Below are 19,565 nucleotides of genomic sequence, written 5' to 3'. Positions count from 1 at the left end.
GAGGTTAGGAGGACAAGGCCCCCCTGATGCGTTTTGGAGGGAGCACAAGTGTCTCTGCATCCCCCGGCGAGGAGAGCGTGCCAGCCCAGCAGCATGGTGCTTCACTGGCCACTGCGATGTGCCGTACCTGACAGTCCTGGGGGGAAATGATGGGTGACTGCCTTCGTTTTTGAACAACCTGGGGAAAGGACTTTGGCAAGGTTTTGCTGAGGGCTGAAGGTTGTGAGCCACGTTCAGACCAGCGGCTTCATTGAAGCAGAAAACCAGAGGCAGCACCTGCAGCCCAGGGTGAGGACCCTGCCCCGTGCCCTTCCTCCCCATCCCACCTCACACCCTCTCCCAGCACACAGGCGGGGGGACCAGGCACATTCCGCTGCTGCTTCTCCCACGCAAGAGGTGTCCACATTGCAGCCACCTCTGGAGGTACATTGAATTTTGCTCCTTTTGCTATCAAAAGGGGAAAGTCCAGTTGTTGTGTGGGACTGATGCCATTGTCCCACCCGGGCGGCTGGCCAGACCACAAGATTCCTGCTCCTGGTAGTTCACAGTGTCTGTGGGAGCTGGGCAGCATCAGGTCTGCCCTTGCCAGGCTCAGCCAAAAAACACTATATGTCACTCTAATGTAGGTCATGGGATTGGCTTTGAAATCGTGGGTTTAGTTTCTAGGAGGAATCTCATCAGCTCCAAAGGTTTGGATCAGATGTGGTCATGTTTGAGCTCCCCCCTATGCCCGTGAAGTCCTGCAAGGTGGGGTTTTCTAAAGAAGACCAAGATTTTGATGGGAGCAGGTGACCACAGCGAGGGCTGCAGGGAAACATGGGATACTGGAATAATGGTGCTAAAATGGCAGGAGGTGGTGATGTGCTGGTCTGACCCAGCCCATGAAGCTACAAGGGATGCGTAGGCTCCTCGCTGCAGCCCCTCCGCTGGCCAGGACTCCTTCCCTTCCTGGGTTTTCTGGTAAATTCTGCTATGCTTTATAATTGAGAAAAGCTGCTGCTGAACATCTGCGCAGACACTGTCCGCTCTGAGCCGGCTGCCCGGGTTGTTAGTGCTTGCACTGCCGGTGCTTTGATGTGCGTGTGATTCACGGGCTTGGCCGGGGCCGCCCCGCAGATGCTGCCTCTGGGTGGTGCGGGACGGCACGCCGTGAGGTGGGACAGCACCCACCGCATCTGTACAAACAGCAGCCCCCGCTTGAAACACCCTGTGCCTCCTCGCCAGGGCTCGGGAGGTGACCTCTCCTGCTTCCATCTGCAGAGGAAGGTTCCCTGAGGCACCCAGGGAGGTCGGCTCAGGTGCTTCCCTCCATCCCACCAACACACAAAGGGCAGAGGGATGATGATGCCCGTGCACCAGCCAGCGCGGCAGAGCCCCCCTCCCCGCTGAGAAGGAGAAGCGGCCGAGCAGAGGGAGCAGAGAGCCCTGGGCTTGGGGCTGGCAGCACCAGGCAGGCAGAGCCGCAGGGCCGGGGCTTTGCTCTGCAGGCACAGCGTGGCCCAGCGAGTGCAATCTGTGGCCTTAATCCCGCCGTGTCCTGCGCGCTCTCAAATCCCCTTCACTTCAATGAGCGCTTGTAGTGTCAGGCCTGCGCCGGGCGAGACGGCGCGCGGGGACGGCGGGGAGGATTTGCTCAAGAGGCACTGTTTTTAAGGTGAGATTTGAAGGATGGAAGACAGATGGCAACTGGAGAGGACAAACAGATCAAGTGAAGGGTTTGTTTTCAGCATGGAGGGGAAAACACAGGAGGGAATTACTGCTGGCTACAAAATGGGGGCTATTAATACCTGCAGTGTCTCTGCACTTAGCCCGGCGAGCCGGGATCCTCACAGGACACCCATGGCGGGGGCAGACACCAGCCCCTTTGCGATGCAGGAGTGTGGGTTTTTTTTCTGCTGAGATGAATTGATCCCAGTGTAGTGCTGAGTGTACCCAGACAAAGCCGGGAGAGGGGTTATTAGCCGGCCTGTGGCCCTGCTATTGTCCCCACTATCTTTTCCTCCCTTTCAGCCTCCCTCCCCATGGCCCAGGTCTCAAAAACCATGTGTCAAGAGATTAGTGACCTGCGTGAAAGGCAACGACTTGCTTTGTGCCGGCAGCCGGGCATCGGGGCTGTTATTTACTTGTTATTTGGTGCTGCCTTCATGTAAGTATCCATGGAAAACATGCCTGAAGAGGAACCTGGCAGTGCCGCAGAGCGCGCACAGGTGAGGAGGCACTTCAGGGTGCTGGCTTTGGGCGTACACACTGCCTGCCCATACCGAGACCCCAAATTCCCCGGGGTGGTCGGCGCAAGAGGCCGTCACCTTACAGAGAAGTGAGGAAAAAGCTGAGCAGCGAGAAAAATGCAGCGCAATGGTGCCCGGGGAACCTCAGGAGGCACAGTGCTGGAGCCCAGGCTGTGGTGGGGGCATTGCCCTGCAGCAGTTTGAGTTTGCAGACTTGTTTTAAAACCTGGGAAGAGTCTGTCCTATCTGCAGAGCCCTGCTCCACCTTTCCGTGCCTCTGGCAGAGAGTGGCTCAGAGGAGCGCTGGGGTTTTGTGGAAACGTGAATAAAAACGATGAGAGCTGGCCGTTCCGTGCAGTGCTGGGTATACGTCAAATTGTTCATGATGTCCACGAAATGGACAGGTGCAATAAGAAAGCGTTATTCCTGCCCATGGTGAGCTCATGATTTATTCTGGCTGTTTTTATTTTCTCAGGAGTGAAATACACTCTCTTATAAACACAAGACGGTGATTTTCTGCAATGCTAAAAGTCAAACCTAGACCAAAGCCACAACTCACGTGACGTGGGAACAGTGGCGTCAGATCCTGCTTTAGGCATGTTCCTAGATCCCATCCAAAGCAGCCAGGCCAAGATGCGAGCTCCCATCAGCCCTGTGCACCCAGGGGCGTCTCACTCGCCCCTCCTTTGATGCTGTAACTTCTGCCAAACTCCTGGCCCCAGACAGAGAGACAGGGGGTTCTGGAGGCACAGGGCCCCTGTCCTGCTGAGGGGACAGGGCTGGGTGGGCTGGGTGACCCCCATGGGGCTGGGGCTGTGCTGCACCTTCCCCCTTCCAAGGGCAACCAGGGGGGTTTGCACCCACCAGGCACGGTTTTAAAAGGAAGGAGGGAGAGAAGCCGGGGCAGCGGGTGTGGGGAACAGGACCCAGCCCCGGACATCCCCTGCCCTCGGGGTCTCCGGGGTTTTGCTGCCCGGGCACAGCAAAACCCCGCCTGGAGGGGGATTTTTGGAGGGGGCGACGGCCCCGCCCGCCCCCGCGGAGGTTGCGCCGGGCGCGGAGCCCCTCGTGATTTTTTTTTCCCTTTCGCCAAAGCGCTGCGAACCACCCCCCCACCCCACCCCCCCCGCTCCCGGCCCCGCCGCCCCTTCCCCCAGAACTGGCTGTTTTGCCGCTTTTCACCCCATTTCGCCGGGAGCCGGGGGGTGCCGGGGGTCGGGCCGGCCCCGTCCCGGCCGCTCCGGGCACGGTGCAGCTCAGCCCGCGGGATAGTCCTAAATCCTCACTTTTAATCCCTCGGAGGAAGCGGGCGGGGGGCCCTAACAGTATTATTTTATCAAATAACGCCGTTTGCTAAGCTCTTGTATTTAAGAGATGAACCGGCCACGAAGCTCAGCCCCGGCTCTCCCCTCCCGAGACCAGCCTCGCTCGGGGAACCCGGGCGGAAAACAGGACCCCCGATTACCGATAGACGCCGATACAGCCCCCGAGGCCGGGGCGGGGGGGCCGGAGGGGCCCGGGGGGGGCCCTACACCGACCTCCGGGGTCCCGGCGTGGGACGCCCCGACGGAGCGGGGACTCCGTTTCCCCGCGGGAGCCGAGCCGCGGCCACGCGTGGCGGCGGGCGCGGGGGTGGGGTGGGGATGGGGGTGTTGCTCGCCCCCCGGCCCCATCCCATGATGGCGATGAGGCGACGGTAATACCATTAGCCCGGGGATTACGCGTCCGCGCCGGGATGTGACACACTTTCTCAAATGGAAGTTTTTTAAACAGAGGGATTTGCATGATCCATCCCGCCGCCCCCCCCCCGTCCCCCCCCGGCACCATCCCCGTCCCCGCCCGCCCCCCGCGGTGCCAGCTCGGGTTTCAGGCCGCGGTCCCCCCCGCGCTGGCACGGCCCCCGCCGGGGCTCCCGTCTCCTTTTAAGGCAGCGGGTTCGGTGCGTGCGAGGCGCCGGGCCCCGACGTGGGGAGCCCCGGGGGTGCGGGGCCGGGCGGGGCCCGGGGTGTGTGTGGGGGGGTCGTTCCCCCCCACACACACACCCTGCGCAGGGAGGGGGCTCCGTAATTAAAAATTAAAAAAAAAAAAAAGTCAATCAAGCGGCGGGGCTGAGCGGGCTCCCGGATCAAAGCGGCGCGGAGGTAACGAGGGCGGGTGCGGGCGGGGCGCGGAGGATGCGCCCCCCCCAGCGCGGGGCTCGCAGGGGCCGCGCGGCCGGGCCGGGGTCACTCGCCGCCCGCCCTGACAAACAGGCTGGAAAATGTGTTTATAAGTTGTTCAAACTCTGGATAAACTTCAGCGGCGTTTGTGTCTGCGTCTCCCCGCCTGTTGTTATTTTCCAGAAATCTGGATTACTGGAAATATTTTCTTTAAAGCTGGAGAGAAATCTAAACAGTCTGAGGGCAGGGGGAGCTCGGGGGGGCGGCCCGGGGGCTGCCGCGCTGGCGGGGCTCCTCGGGTTTCCCCCTCGCCGCGCCGCGCTCGGACGGGGCGCGCAGCTCCGCGGCCGCGCAGCGGGAGGAGGGAGGACGGGGGCACCGGGGCCGGGATCGGGTCGGAGCATCTCTCTCGGTGGCTGTCGCTAAAAGTATATCAGGCTCGCCCCGGTGCCCGGAGCACCCCGGGCAGCTGCCGCCGCGCAGCGCGGCCCCTCCCCGCCTCCCTGCCAGGCACCGGAGCACCGGGGGGGCGGGCGGGGGGGCGTTTTCCCGGGATCTCCCGGGGGTAAGGGGATTCCCAGCCCGTCGAAGGGTGTGAGGGGAGACGCGGCGCCCCGGGGAAGGGAGGCGCGGAAGAGCTGTCCCTGCCGCGGGTGGGTGAGAGCAAACGAGGGCAGTTTTATTACACGTGGGTTTATTTTCCTCTCCAGGTAGAGGGGGAGAAGCGGGGTCAGGGAAGCGGTCGGGGCCGCCTCTGGACCCCTCCCCGCCTGCCCCACAGCCCAGCTGCGGTGGAGTGGCTGGGGCGAGCCGAGGTGTGTGGAGAGGAAATATGGGCGTGCGAGTGGCAGGGGAACCCCGGCGCTGGAGGGGGCCGAGGGGGTCTGGCACCCGTCGGGCCTCTCCTGCGTGGCGAAGGGCTCCTGCCGCGGCCGAAGCTCTCAGACGTCCCCAGGTCCGTCCGTCCAGCTGCTCCTGGGGTAGCAGCGAGGAGCCCAGCCAAGGCACGGCCCTTTCCCACCCCCGCTGGGGTGTGCGTGTGTGTGTCCCCGGCTCGGGAAGGTGCGAGCGGCTTCTCCTGCCCGGCCCCGCCGGGCCGCCCTCCCCAAGCACCCGGGGGGGTCCCCTACCGTGGCATCAGGGCTGGGAAGGGGCGGCTCGACGGCTCGCCCTCGGCACAGGAAAATCCCTTTCACCTGGAGCCGGAGCGCCCGCGGGCGGTGCGCCCCACGCAGCCCCGTCGGAGGGGGGGAGACCGCTCCCCGGGGCGCGGGGCCGCCGCAGCCCGGTGGAGCCGGGAGGAGGGGAAGGCGGAGGCCCGGCTGCTTGTGAGAATTGTTATTTTTCATCAATCACCGGCAATTTGTGTAAGTGCCCCGGACAGGACACCAGCCGTCCTGCTGGCTGGGGTCACGGAGACAACACAGCGATGGAGAAGAGCAAATTGCATTTGCTCACCAGCTCACAGATCCAAATTACGGCCCTCGCATGGCGCGGGGAAGGGAGCGAAAGGTCCATGTGACATGAGGGAAATATGAAGGACTTTGACAGGTCTCAAACGGCCTGGCGCCAAGGCCTAAGTCTATCGGCTAAAAATAGAAAAGGGATGATGAGTGGAGATGGGCAGAGATGAAAGGGGACGACGGAGCGGGGCCGCGCTGCGGGGCGGGTGGGGCGCGGGGGCGGCCGGGCCGGTTCCCCCGGCCTGGCCCGGGCCGGATCCCCAGGGCGGCCCGGCCGCCGCCGTCCCAGGCCCGGGGACCGCTCGCCAGCGGAGCGCCGGGCCCGCAGGCGGCCAGGGAGGCTCCAGGGAACCGGGCACGGTGGTCCCGAGCGCTGCAGCGCACTGGGAAACCCTCCCTGGGAAGGGGACGGTGCGGGGACACCTCTCGTCCCCGACCCCAGGAGCGGGAGGAGAAGCCCCGCACCGGGGCCGCTGGCTCATCTCTCCCTGCGCGGTGTCCGGGCATGGACGGGGCGACGCGGGGTTTCGCCCGCCCCGTCCACGGGCGCAGGCTCCTGGGTCGGGTCCGCGCCCGTCGTGCCCAGGGCGGTGGGTGTCCCGGTCCCTGTTAGCCCCCACCCCCGGCCGTCCCATCGGCGAGCACCGCTACAGAGGGTCGGGGAGACGAGACTGCTCCGGGTCGGTTTTATTCTGCAGGCAAGGGCGTTTGCGACGTTACAGCGGTGCGGGGGGGCGCGGGCGGGGGTCCCGGGCCCGAGGAGAGACGACATTTCCTCGCGGGGACCCGGCTGCCTCCAGGCCCCGACGGGCCGGGTCCCGCATCTCCCGGCGGAGCGGCGGGCAAGCCGCCCCCGGCGTGGGGCGATGCGGCCCTGGGGCCATGAGGGGCTCCGGTTTTTCTTCGTGAGGGGGAATTAAACAAAAAATAAAAAAATAAAATACAAGCAAGCCCCATTTTTTTTTTTTTTTCAAAGCTGCCGTCAGCAGTTTTCTGCAGCGGCAAAGAAGCAAAGTCCAAATCAGGTCTAAATTTCAGTCCCCGATCCCCGTTCAATGGTCAGCGGGACCCCCCGCCTCCACCCCTCCGCCCCGCCGTCCAGGGCAGCCCCGGGGGGACGCGCTGTGCCCGCCCCGTCGGGGGCGGCGGCGGGGCCGGGCAGCGCAGGTAGCGGTGAACCTGCCGCGGGACACGGGCAGGTTGTGAACGCCCCCAAGAAGAACCCGGGACTTTGGGTTTGGGGTCTGCGTGGCACACCGGGGGCAGCGGGAGGGGATCGCAGGATGAACCGGGGTGTGGGGGGGGAGTCGGCGTGGGGAGGGCGCACCCGGTGTTCCCCGCGTCCCACTGTTCGCGGGGAGCAGCAACACGCCGCCCCGAGGGCTCGGAGCTGCTGCGGCCGCGCCTCGCTGCGCACCCGCGGAGCGGCAGGGCCGGGAGCCGGGCCGGGGGGGGCAGAGGAGGGGGCCGGCCCCCACCTCCCCGTCCCGCCTGGCCGCGGCGCAGGCGGCGGGGGCAGGAGCCTTGGAAGGATGGCAGGGCGCTTTTTGAAGATCTGGGGGTAAATATGAAGTGACAAGAGACGGGTCTTTATTGTGAGGGCTCAGCCGCCTGGCGCCAGGGCCCTCTTCAGCCACCGCGGCCCTCAGTTAATCAGCGCAGATCTCCAAACCGACCTCTCCGCGGGGACACCCACCGCGCCCGCCGCCCCCCCACTCCCCCCCCTCGGGCCCCGGCGCGGCGGGACCGGCCCTAATCCCTCTGCAAACAGCCCCGGCGTGTCCCCCTCCGCCTTATCTGCCTCCCCCCCGCCCGGGTAAACAGCCCCTCTGGCCGGGCACAGCCGCGCCGGCCCCCGGCCGCGCACCCGACGCGCCCCGACGGCGGGGCCTGCGCCTCCGCCCTGGGCGCGGGGATGCGGGTGGGACCCCCCCCGCACCCCCGTTCGGGGCGAGGGAGGGGGGGAGGCGACGGCAGGGAGCGACTCACCCGCGCTGGAAGTGGCCGCTCGGGGCCTCGCCGCCGCCCGCAGCTCTCGGCCGGGCCGCGCTCCTGGCGGCCGCCCCGTCGGCGCTGCGCGGCGTTGCGCGGCGCTGCGCGGCATTGCGCGGCTCTGCACGGAGCGGCGGGCGGGGCGAGACCCACCTCGATCCGCTCTCCAGGATCTGTCGTAAGACGGCAGCCGCCGAGCTCCCCCGGCCGCTCCACCTCCCCCCCCCCACCCCGCTCCCCGGCCCGCCGCCCCCGCACAGACCGGCGGGGGCCCTTTGCCGCCCCCCGCCCCCCCGGGGGCTCCGGGCCGGGCGGGCCCGGGCGCCGCTCCCCGCTCCGCCGAGGTGGCTCCGCGCTGTCCCCGCACCGGCGGCGGCCGCTCCCCGGCCGCGGCGCAGCCAGGGCTGACCCGGTATGCGGAAAGGAGCCGGGGGTGGGATTTCAAGCACTTTTCTCTGTCATTGGTTAATATTTTATTCTGTTGACATGTTTTCTTACTGCCGATGCTTCCGACACCTTCTTCTTTTTTTTTTTTTTCCCTTTTTTTTTTTTTCCCCTTCTTCCCTTCCTCCCTCCCTCCGCGACCCTCCCGCCCCCCCGCGCCCCGGAGCTTGGCCGGAGCTGTCAAAACCACGCCTATGCAGATCCACAATTGGTCTGAAACGCGTAAAATCAGCAATCAAGGGGGCTTGGCTCATTAGCGGGCGGATCAGAGCAGGAAGGACATGTGAGATAGTCACAGTTTTACAGAGATCAGGACAAGATCTAACCGTTTCCACTCCGGCTCCTTTAGCCATGAGCAGCCCTCGCCCCAGCGCCGTCCGCGGAGCGCGCAGCCGGGCCGGGGCGCAGGCAGGGCCCGCGGGGGTGTGAGGGGCAGCGCGGCCGCCCCTGCCCCGCCGCGCCCCGCGCGGCTCCGCGCAGCACCGCGCCGGCTTTTGTTTCTATTTTAGTGTTGGGAAGGACTTTACCGGGAGGGCTCGCTCGCTCGCTCGCACTCGCTGCAACAACAACAACAAAAAATAAGGACCTACTCTCTCCCCTCCGCAGACCGGGAGTCCCAGGAGCCGGGAACTGCCTCTCTCTCTTTTTTTTTTTTAATTTCTTCTTCTTTTTTTTTTTTTTTAAATATTTTTCCCAGATCTAGTTCCGCTGTTTTTCGGCTTTTTTGCGTGCTTTTTTTTTTTTTTTTTTGTGTGTGTGTGCGCGCGTTGTTGATTTTCCTTCCTCTTCCAGAGACTCGAGCGAGTTCGCTGGGCAGGAGAGAGAAAAAAAACCCAAACAACAACACCCAAAAAAACCCCGCGCATACACATTTTTGTAAAGGGAATCCCTCTTTTTCTCCTGGATTTGTGGATGCACCGATGAGAGATCCAGCCTTCCCAGGGACTGCCATGGCTTACCACCCCTTCCACGCACCCCGGCCGGCCGACTTCCCCATGTCCGCTTTCCTCGCAGCCGCCCAGCCGTCCTTTTTCCCCGCTCTGGCTCTGCCTCCGGCGGCGCTGGCAAAGCCCATGCCGGACCCCGGGCTGGCCGGGGCGGCCGAGGCCGGGCTGCACGTCTCGGCCCTGGGACACCACCACCAGGCCGCCCATCTGCGCTCGCTCAAGAGCCTGGAGCCCGAGGAAGAGGTCGAAGACGACCCCAAAGTAACGCTGGAAGCCAAAGAGCTTTGGGACCAGTTTCACAAGCTGGGCACCGAGATGGTGATCACCAAATCCGGGAGGTAAGAGCCGGCCCCGCGCGGCCCCGCGCAGCCCCACGGAGCCCGCCCCGCACCTGCGCGGCCGCGCAGCGCCCTCGCCCCTCCGTTTCAGCCCGCTTCCCCCGGTGTTCGCCGAACCCTTCCCGCGGGAAGTTTCCATCCCTGGACGTTTTCGAAGGTGTTTCCCTCCCCCCAAGCGAGCTTCCCCCCACACCCCCCAATTATTACTTTTCCGAGCGCGATCCAAATGAAATTTTTGCGCGCCGATGGAGCGCCCGCAATTCCGCGCTGCGTTTGTTTACGCCGCTTCTCGCCGCTTCCCTCCCTCCTGCCAAACTTTCCCCGCGGCCGGGGTCGCCCCCGGCCCTCCCCGCGTCCCCGGCACCAGGGGCTGCCTGGGTGCTGGGCGAACGGCTCGTCGGAGGGCAGGAAAATGGGGTGAAATCCGGGATGCGTTTTTCGCCCCTTATTTCCCGGACTGGGATTTTATTTTTTATAAGTTTTCCCCCTGCTTTCTGCCCCTGGCGGGTGCAGCGGAAGAGGGGTGAGAAGCAGCAGGACGTGAGAAAGGCTGGAAATCCTCAGTGAAGATGTAAAAGATGGTGGTTTCGGAGCGGCAGCCGGGGCCGGGCGGTTTGGGGCGGCTCGGCGGGGCCTCGGCCGTCGGGGGTCGGCGGCGGGCGGGCGGGTGCAGCCCTGTACCGCTCTGGGTCTCTCCGCAGGAGGATGTTCCCCCCGTTCAAGGTGCGGGTGAGCGGCCTGGACAAGAAGGCCAAGTACATTTTGCTGATGGATATAGTGGCGGCCGACGATTGCCGGTACAAGTTCCACAACTCCCGCTGGATGGTCGCCGGCAAGGCCGACCCGGAGATGCCCAAGCGCATGTACATCCACCCCGACAGCCCGGCCACGGGGGAGCAGTGGATGGCCAAACCTGTTGCCTTTCACAAACTCAAGCTCACCAACAACATCTCGGACAAGCACGGCTTTGTAAGTGCGGCTGCGGGGCAGAGCGGAGCCCCCCCGAGCAGGGACACCCCCCACACACAGCGGGGACGCCCAGAGTGGGGTTCGCCTGGTGCCGGGGCTGCCAGAGGGCGGCCGTTGGGCTTTAACGGCTTCTCCCCCACCACACACCGGCAGCAGCACGCTCGGGGCCCGGCTGGGCGGCGGGGCCTTGCCGTGCTCTGCGGCGGCCTGGCTGTCCCGCAGCTCCCCCCCGGCCCCTGCTCCTGCCCGGCACCGAGAGGCAGCTCGCCGCTGTCCCGCGGACGGCTCCCCCGGGGAGGGGGAACGGGAGAGTCGGGCTGTGGGCAGCCTCGGGTTCCCCTTGGCTCCCACATCCCCGAGCCTCCCGGCCTGTCCTGCCGCCTTTCCCCGGCCCTCGGGGCTCTGCGGGGAGCGGGGTTTGGGGGGGTGAGTGTGCGGGTCCCAGGCCTTGCCGGGGTGTGGAGCGAGGGCAGTCCCGACGGGGCGGCGGGGCTGCGGCCGGGCAGGTGCATCCCGGGCTGGGGCGGACCGGGACCGGGGCCAGGGCGGACCGGGGAAGCGGTGCTGGAGGCGGCATCACCTGCGCTGGGTTTCCGCGGCCGGGAGCAGGGCCGGAGCCGTTGGCAGCCCCTGCTCCGCACCAGCTGCTTCTGAAAGGCTCCCAAACGCCACTATTTATTTCCCTATTGATTATATGTGCATCACTTTCCGGAGGTAAAAAAAAAACAACCAAACAAAAAACAGCAACCCCCAAAACCAAAAATAAAGACAAAAAAACCCTAAACCAAACAGAAACAAAGAGAGAAAGAGAGAGAGAGCGGAATAAAGGAAGAAGCCGAAGCGTGTTGGCAATTTGCAGAGAGCCGCAGAAAGCAGGGTCAAAACGCGAGGGAGCGTGATCCTGCGTGAATGCACGGGAGGCGGGGGGGGGGGGGGATCACAGCGCGCAAACCGGCTGTCTTTAGCCTCCGGACAAGCATTTAGGGCGATAAAGGGAAAGTTCATCGTCCGGGGACGATGATAGGGCAATTAGCGGGGACCCCAGGCCGGCGGGGCAGCCGCGCTGCGGGGGCTGCGGGACGCGGCGCTCAGGTGGGGCGAGTAGCCCAGCACCAACCCGCGTAACTTTTCTCTCTCTCGCTCTCTTTTTTTTTTTTTTTATTTTGAGGCAGAAAACAGCATCTTTGTTAAATAATACATTGCAAGGTTATTTATAGAGAGCAAGGTAAATCGATAGGGAGGAGTCTAAAAGACAGTGTTTTTTGATACGGGAGGAAACCGAGTTTGATTCGGTGTTTTTAACGGTTCGCCTCCTCCAATTAAAGATTTCTGGTATCTGTCGTTGTCCAAAATCCGGACTGTGTTAAATCTGGCAGATGAGGGTTTAGCCAGTGCCCATCTGGTCAGAGAGGGATGATTTTTTTTTTTTTTTAAAGGAATGTAGCTTTGCACGCCTGAATGAGACTTTTTGCACCATTTTCATGATAAAACCGGTCTAGATGATATCAATAGAATAGCGATCCGACAGTCCATCAGCAGGTGATTATTGCTGGGGTCAAAAAAAGAGAGGATTTTTTTTTATTGCCTTCTAAAACGAAATGAAGTGATAATTATTTAGCCATTTGGCCGACGTTATTTGACAATAATTACTCAAGTTTTCGCTGTTCCCCTATCAATTCTGGGCGGTGAATACTGTATTTCAGCCCGACCACAGCAGGTTGGGGAATTATTTAAGCGCTATCGGGCAGGAAAACGTTGCCGGTGCGGGCAGCGAGGGGCAGGGGGTCGGAGCGGCCCCCGGGGCGCGGCGGGGGGGGGTTTTCCGCCGCTTCCGAAAATCCTTAGCCAAATGGCGGTGAATTCGGGTTTAAAAGGAGGGGGAAAAAAAAACACCTAACGAAACAAACAACCCCAGAACTGAGAGGGTAGAGAATAGCTTTGAGTGTTGGCGAGGCTTTCAGACACCTGGTTGGGAAAAAAAAAATGTCTGTTCCTTCTGCAGCGTTGCTCCGAGACATAAATTTAACATGGCTCATGGTGAAACGCTCCTTTCACGTCGCAGGCGCTGGCTGGGGCTGGCACGGTTTTCTGCCGCCACTGACACAAATCGAGAGGCTTTTTAACATTATTTTTTGTGGTGGTGAGGTAGGGTTTTGTTTTTTTTTTAAAGGGCGGAAATATGAAAAGCGGCGAGAAACGTGTCGAAAACTCGCCTCGCGTTTGCAGGGTTGTAATAAAACGGGGAGATCCTTTTTGTTGCTTTATTGCTGTGCTTAACACCAGCAAAGATGCTGCTGTGCCTGTCTTCCCCTGACCTCCTTACTTGGGGCCAGATTGTGCAACGGCATAGACAAAAAAAAAAAAAAAGAAGAAGAAATCTCCCTCTTAGGCATTCCTTCCTCACGGTGAATTTGTATTTTTTTGTTGTTGTTGTTTTCGGGAGAAAAGGGATTTCTTTGGGGAGGTAGCTGGAGGCGCATGTAATGCAGAGCGTGAGGCTGATGGCAGCCGCGGGCTGTGCTCTTTATTCCACCCAGACCATCCTTAACTCCATGCACAAGTACCAGCCCAGGTTCCACATAGTCCGGGCCAACGACATCCTCAAGCTGCCCTACAGCACCTTCCGCACCTACGTGTTCCCCGAGACCGACTTCATCGCCGTCACTGCCTACCAGAACGACAAGGTACGGCCCCTGCCCTCTCCCCTCCTGCCCTGGCCTCTGCCCCTGCCCCTCCCTGGCCCCTACCCCTGCCCCTCCTCTCACCCCATCCCATCCCTTACCCCTTATTAGGGGGTGTTTGTGCATGTGCGTGTGCATGAGGAAATTTGGGGGGAGAGCGGCCAAAAGGCAGCAACAGGAGAAAGGTTAAACCCCAAGCCCTCAGAGCATGAAGCACCCTTCATACTACTACTACTTATTGCTATTGCTAATGCTATTATTACTATTTCTATTATTACTATTATTAATTTCCTCCTGCACTTTGTTGCACCTTTTCTGGGCCACGGGGGCCTTCGCTGCAGGCCCAGGCTGCAGAGAGCAGCACTGCGGCCTGGGCAGCCTCATGGAGAAGGTGCCCTGGGCTTGGGAGGAGCCAAAAAAATAGCGCCAGATAAGCTAATTTTAGTTGCTTTCGTGATTTAGCAAGTGTCACCCTGTGAGCAGCAGAGCCAGGCAAGCTGGGTGGGGAGTGGAGAGCCTCCGCTGGCCCCCTCCAAGGGTTGTGTGCGTGTGTGTTTTAACCCAAAAGCTGACCCCCACCTCCACCCCTAGCTGCTGATGCTAATTGACAGCTCTGTCTGAGGGTCCTGGTGGGCTTGTTTCCCTCGTAAAGTTTATGGTGAAGAGTCACAATCGATTAAAGAGCACTTTGCTCGCCCGCCGCAAGCTGTGCGGGGCGGCCGCCGGCTGGTGGGCTCCGTCGGGCGGCAGCGGGCGGGGGGTGCCGCGGGCCGGGGGTGCGGCAGGGCCGGGCAGGCGGGCCTTTTTCCAGCGCCCCTCTCGGGGCCGTATTTCAGAGCCATGCATTATTGAGCGCCCTAATGTCGCCGGCCCCAGAAGCCCGTGGCGGGGAGGGATAAGAATAGCTTTTAACCAGCGCCGGGCGGCTCAGTCGCCATCTTCCCTCCGGGGGGCCGTGAAAAATAACTTCCTATCATTAAGACTCTATTAATAATTCAAGCCTAAACCTCAGCATCATTTTTAATAAAGCATGCGGTGTGTTAAAGCGGGGCCGCGGCGCGTTTCGCAGCCTGCGCAGCGCACCCCGGACTCCCCGACGGCGGCGGGGGGGGGGGGGCGGCGCGGGCAGGGCTTCACTCCGCTTCCTCCCTCCATCTCCCCCCAACCCCTGCAGATCACCCAGCTGAAAATCGATAACAACCCCTTCGCCAAAGGCTTTCGGGACACGGGCAATGGCCGGCGGGAGAAGAGGTAAGGGGTGTCCCCCGGCCCCGCTCCGCCCCCGCGCAGCAGTCGCTCCGCACCCGCGGAGGCCCGGGCGGTGCCCGACGCTGCCTCTCGCCCCGTAGGAAGCAGCTCTCGCTGCCGTCCCTGCGGATGTACGAGGAGCCCTGCAAACCCGACCGCGACGGCGGCGAGTCGGACGCCTCCTCCTGCGAGCCCTCGGCCGTGCGCGACGCCCTCCACTCCCCCGTGGGCGCTCTCCCCAGCCCCCTGCGCCTCAAGGGTAGAGGTAAAGGGGTGACACCGCCCCCCCCTGCGGCTCGGACCCCCTTCTCCTTCCCGCACCCCGGCGTCGGGGGGTTGGGGGGACTGGAGGGAGGCGCGGTGCCCCACTTTCCCCCAAACGTCGTATTTCTGCCCCCTCGGAGCCGGTGGGTGCCAGTTTCTTTGGGGCAGAGAATCAAACCAGCAGAGAAAAAAAACATGGGGATGGGCACGAAGGAGCCCAAGGGTTGAAAGGACAAGAAGAGAGCAAACGCGAATGGCATTCACGGTTTGCAACGTTTTCCTGTTTATACGTTAGTGTAAACAAGAAGAAATGGCAAGGCAGCCCGTGTGCTATATGCGTTCAGCCGGCTCCTCGCTGGTGCGTGCCCTGGCTCTCACGGCTAGCTCGCTCTCCTCTGGAAGGAAAAAGAAAAAAAAAAAAAGAAAAATTAATACATATGAAAGAGGAAAAAATGTTGTAACTCCAGGGCTTCGAGTTGTAAACGAAAATAAAAACTAGCAGTTCCCACGTCGCAGTTTTTAGACGCTGGGTTTTGTCTTGCCGCACTATCAATCTGCTCTTCAGACTTTCCACCAGCCCGATTCCCTGCAAACCTTCATCAAAACTTCACCCACCCCCCGGCCCCGAGCTGGTGGAACGGTTTATTACACTCCTCTCCTCTTTCAAAGGCTTCCCCGAATATTCGCCCCAGCCTGCAGAGCTTCACCTAACCCGCACCAAAATGTTTTTTTCGTTTAGCGGGAGCTGGCCGGGCAGGGGCTCTGCTCCCCTCACCCTCAACCTCCCCTCGCCTCTCATCCCCCTTTCTCCTCTGAGAGCTTGATGGGTTTTTTTAAATTAAAGCCCCTTTTAGGAGAGGCTGTACCATACCTCTTGCCTTAAAACTGCCTCTTTAACCTGCCTCAACCTGCACATTTGGAATAAATCCACAGCGCTGTTGATCAGCTCCATGTAATTAAATATATACAGGACCATTTCCTCCAGCGCTGTCCACCCGCCCGCGCTCTCTTCATCCCCCGCTTTGAGTTTGCAGCTAACGAGAGAGCGATGCTGTAATAGATTTTGGTCTTCCATCAAACATGTTTTTCCTGTTTGGCAGAGCAACAGGACTGCTGTTGTTAATCCCCTTTCCCCAAAGCGACCGCTGCATGAGGGCCCGTTTCTGCCCCCGAAATGAGTTTCTCCCATTAATAATGACGCGGACTTTGGCGCTGCAGTCTCTCCCCGACGCCAGGGCTCTTGCGAGTGACCCGCTCCTTGCCTTCCCCGGGTGCTTCTTGCTCTGACCCTCTGTCCCTCCATCCCCTCGCAGAGGAGAAGCCGGGGCCTGACAGCGACACGGAGGTGGAGAAGGCACCTGAGGAGCGGCCTGTGGCAGCGGCCAGCCCCGGCGTGGAGGATGCGACGCCCCGTGGCAGCCCCCGCTGCCCGGAGGAGCGGAGCAAGGAGAGGCGCAGCCCGGAGAAGGTCAAGGATGGTGCATCCTCCCGGGAGGGTCCTGGCGAGAGCCTGTTCGGTGCACGGGGCCTGGAGAAGGACAAGGTGGAAGGACGGAGGAAAGAGCTGGACCCGAGCAAGAAGGATGCGGAGGGCGGTGGGCTGGGCAAGGAGGCCTTCGCCCCACTGATGGTGCACACGGACAGCCCCCCGCACCTGAGCGCTGGGCACCTGCAGAGCCTCGCGCTCTCTGGCCTCCACGGGCAGCAATTCTTCAGCCCCCTGGGTGCCGGGCAGCCCCTCTTCATCCACCCGGGACAGTTTGCTATGGCCCCCGGCGCCTTCTCCGCCATGGGCATGGGACACTTGCTGGCCTCGGTGACTGGTGGGGGCAGCCTGGAGAATGGAGCCCTCTCATCTGCCCCAGGCACCGCAGGGACGGCCACCCCCTTCCCTTTCCACCTCTCCCAGCACATGCTGGCCTCTCAGGTAAGCCCCTGTGCCCACCCTGCATCCATGTCTCCATCCTCACTGTCGGGTCAGGCCCTGGTCCTTCCTCTCCATGTCCTTCCCCAAAGCTCCGTGAATGATCAGAGCACTTTGGGGGCATGGCTCAGGCCCAGCCGGGGTTACCCCCAGTGTGGGGACTGCAGGGTGGCCCCGTGCAGGTCAGGAGCTGTTGGCACTCACAGCCTCCCCCATGCACCCTGCAACGCGTGGGGACAAGGGGATGACACTCTCCTGGACCCCCAATGTGCTGCCTGGTGTGGCACAGGGAAGGCGTGGGGGGCATTTTGAAGGCTGGCCTCAGGGCTGATTTGCAGAGGAATCTTGATTTTTTTTTTTTTGCAGCTGATATGGTTCCCCCGTAGACAGGGGCAGAGTCAGGAGTCATGGCCCTGCGTGACCTGGCTGTCTCCATCCACCAGCACCCCATTTCCCTGCCAGCCCTGAAACAGCTCCTACAATGCCTGCACTTGTGTTGCCTCTGCCAGCCCCTATGATGAAATGCATAAGGATGTCTTTGAACTCCCCTAATTTATCGATCCTACTTAACAATGTGTTTTAATGTGGTTAAAGGTCTGTGATGCTGCACAGACAGGGACATGCAGTGTGCGGGGACGTGCAGGGACAGGGAAGGGGCATGTCCTGGGAGGGGTTTGTGCCTAGTGGCACCAGCCCAGGTCGGTGCAGGGCAGATGGGGCTCCCCAGCTGCACCCCCTCCCTCAGCCCATCCCACAGGGGTATCCCCACGCTGTGTGTTTTAGGACTACACCAAGGTGTCCATCTTTGCTTTGGCTTTCTTGGGGGAACATAGCTCAGGGGCAGGCAGGAGCGGGGATGCAGCGGAGCATCAGCATGGCTCTCACCCCTCTCTCTCTCTCCCCACAGGGAATCCCGATGCCCACCTTCGGCGGACTCTTCCCCTACCCCTACACCTACATGGCGGCAGCTGCAGCGGCCGCCTCGGCCATGCCGGCCACCAGTGCAGCGGCTGCTGGGCCGCTCTCCCGCAACCCCTTCCTGGGCAGCAGCCGTCCCCGCCTGCGCTTCAGCCCCTACCAGCTCCCAGTCACCATCCCTCCCAGCACCAACCTGCTGACCACTGGCCTGCCCACCAGCCTCAACCCCGGCTCCGAGGGCTCCAAGGCCGGCAGCAGCCGGGAATCCAGCCCCCTCCCCGAGGTGCCGCTGCACAAGGGGGGCAGCCAGCGCCCCGCCGCCTCCCCCAAGGGCTCCCTGAAGGAGTCCCTCAATGAACTGCAGAACATCCAGAGACTGGTGAGCGGTCTGGAGAGCCAGCGGGAGCTGTCACCCGGCAGAGAGTCCCCCAAGTGACCGACGGAGTGGGCAGCGAGCCCTCCCGGCGGGGCGGAGAAGCACTGGTATTTTGTACAGCACAGTATAAATATTTATTGCAGAGTGAGGGGTGGGAGCGGACAGGGAACGGGGGGCTGGAGCAGAGGGATGGAGCCCTGCCGGCCAAGCGGACCCACCCCCCCCCAGAGTCAGGAACAAGAGGTGGGAGTGCAGGGCTTGCCGGCCCCCCCCGGCTGTGGGGCTGAGAGCGGCTCCCTTGGCTTCAGCGTGGCTGCGGAGCCCCCCCGGCCCCTCTGCTCCCCTGCTCTGGGCACTGGGCACCTCCGGGGAGGCAACAAGCCGGCGTGGAGGCACCCGATGGACAGGGCGGCCCCGACCCCTGGCCCTGGCCCCGGCCCCAGGGAGATGAGCAGGGCCAAGGCCTCATCTGTGCAAGGGTGGGGGGGGAGGAAAAAATAATTAACAACAACGACAAAAAGAAATAAAAAATGAAACATGGGAAACGAACCGCCTCAGCAGCCACCGCCGCGCAGAGCTGGTATGGCGGGGGGAGCCCCGTGGGTACCCGGGCAGATATTTATGAAATAAATGGAAATTTGTGTAAATAAGCTATAAGGATCCCAGAATATGCAAATTGGTATTAATTTATTCAGAGTTGTACATTGGTGTGTACATAATATTTAGAGTTTAACTCATCGCATTTAAGGTTTTTTTTTTGTTTGTTTGTTTTTTTTTTCCCATTTTACATGAACATATATATTGTAAATGAAAACTATTTAGCTCTTTGTGATTGAAGGAGATACGGTTTCTTTAACTGTGTTTTAAAATATTGTTTATCCCGCCTGTTCTCTAGGACAATCATGTGCCACTGGTAAAACAATTTTTGGAGTCATTGAAACTAAGAGTTCAATTCTCTAACGGACTTTTGCAAGGAAAAAAAGAATCTAAATCGTAACAAAAATATCGCTACAGTGCGGGGTATAGAGAATGCAGGAATAAACCTCAGGTTTTTATTTTTCACTCCAGAACAAAAAAAAAAAAGTATAATAAATTTAAATATCACAGGACTGTGCTCTATATTTGTTTTAAAATAAAAAGATACATGATTTGCAACGTGCTGGTTACTCGGGTATCTGTCTGTTCAGTTTTGATGAATTCTCACATCTTTCAATAAAAAAACTACTCGGAGAAGTCCTGCCGGCTCCCGCCTGTTTAATTCCCTCCGCCTCCCCGCGGCCGCCCCGCCCCGTCGGGGCCGCCGCTCCTCCGCAGGTGCGCAGCGCTGCGCGGCCGGCCCGGCCACGCGGGGACTCGGTTCCCCGTGACGGCGGATCCCCCGGGGCTGCGCATCCCCGGTGGCTTCCGCGGCACCAGCGCGGGGCTGCCGGGCCCCGCGTTTGATGGGGAACAGTGCAAATCCCCCGAGGTGCACGGCCAGCCGCCCCGCCGCGGGTGGGGGGGGGGGGGGCGGTCGGCGCACCCGCGCAGGTGCGCGGGCTGGGGCGCGGAGGGTTGCGCGGGTGCGGCGCGGGGAGGACGCAGCGCCTGGATGCTTCGCGTGCGCGGAACTGC

The 19,565-nt window shown here is 61.6% G+C and overlaps 1 protein-coding gene and 1 long non-coding RNA gene across 2 annotated transcripts; one reads left to right on the top strand and one right to left on the bottom strand.

Annotated features, from left to right (window-relative positions):
• Positions 1-6,522: 6,522 nt before the first annotated feature.
• LOC135316130 (uncharacterized) lies at positions 6,523-8,357 on the bottom strand. The gene is made up of 2 exons (XR_010375575.1): positions 7,840-8,357; positions 6,523-6,751 (listed from the first exon to the last, which is right to left on the bottom strand). It is a non-coding gene; the product is annotated as an uncharacterized LOC135316130 (long non-coding RNA).
• A 152-nt stretch (positions 8,358-8,509) lies between these two features.
• On the top strand, positions 8,510-19,184 carry TBX2 (T-box transcription factor 2). The gene is made up of 7 exons (XM_064468142.1): positions 8,510-9,571; positions 10,273-10,540; positions 13,078-13,224; positions 14,396-14,472; positions 14,571-14,734; positions 16,047-16,660; positions 17,565-19,184. Exons 1-7 carry the CDS (start codon positions 9,207-9,209, stop codon positions 18,009-18,011), a joined length of 2,082 nt encoding a protein of 693 aa, XP_064324212.1. The 5' UTR covers positions 8,510-9,206; the 3' UTR covers positions 18,012-19,184.
• The last annotated feature ends 381 nt before the right edge of the window (positions 19,185-19,565 follow it).

The sequence above is a fragment of the Phalacrocorax carbo genome, chromosome 17, assembly GCF_963921805.1.
Source record: "Phalacrocorax carbo chromosome 17, bPhaCar2.1, whole genome shotgun sequence".
Taxonomy (NCBI): domain Eukaryota; kingdom Metazoa; phylum Chordata; class Aves; order Suliformes; family Phalacrocoracidae; genus Phalacrocorax; species Phalacrocorax carbo.
Note: the sequence above shows the minus strand (reverse complement) of the source record. Positions and strands in the feature narration are given on the sequence as shown.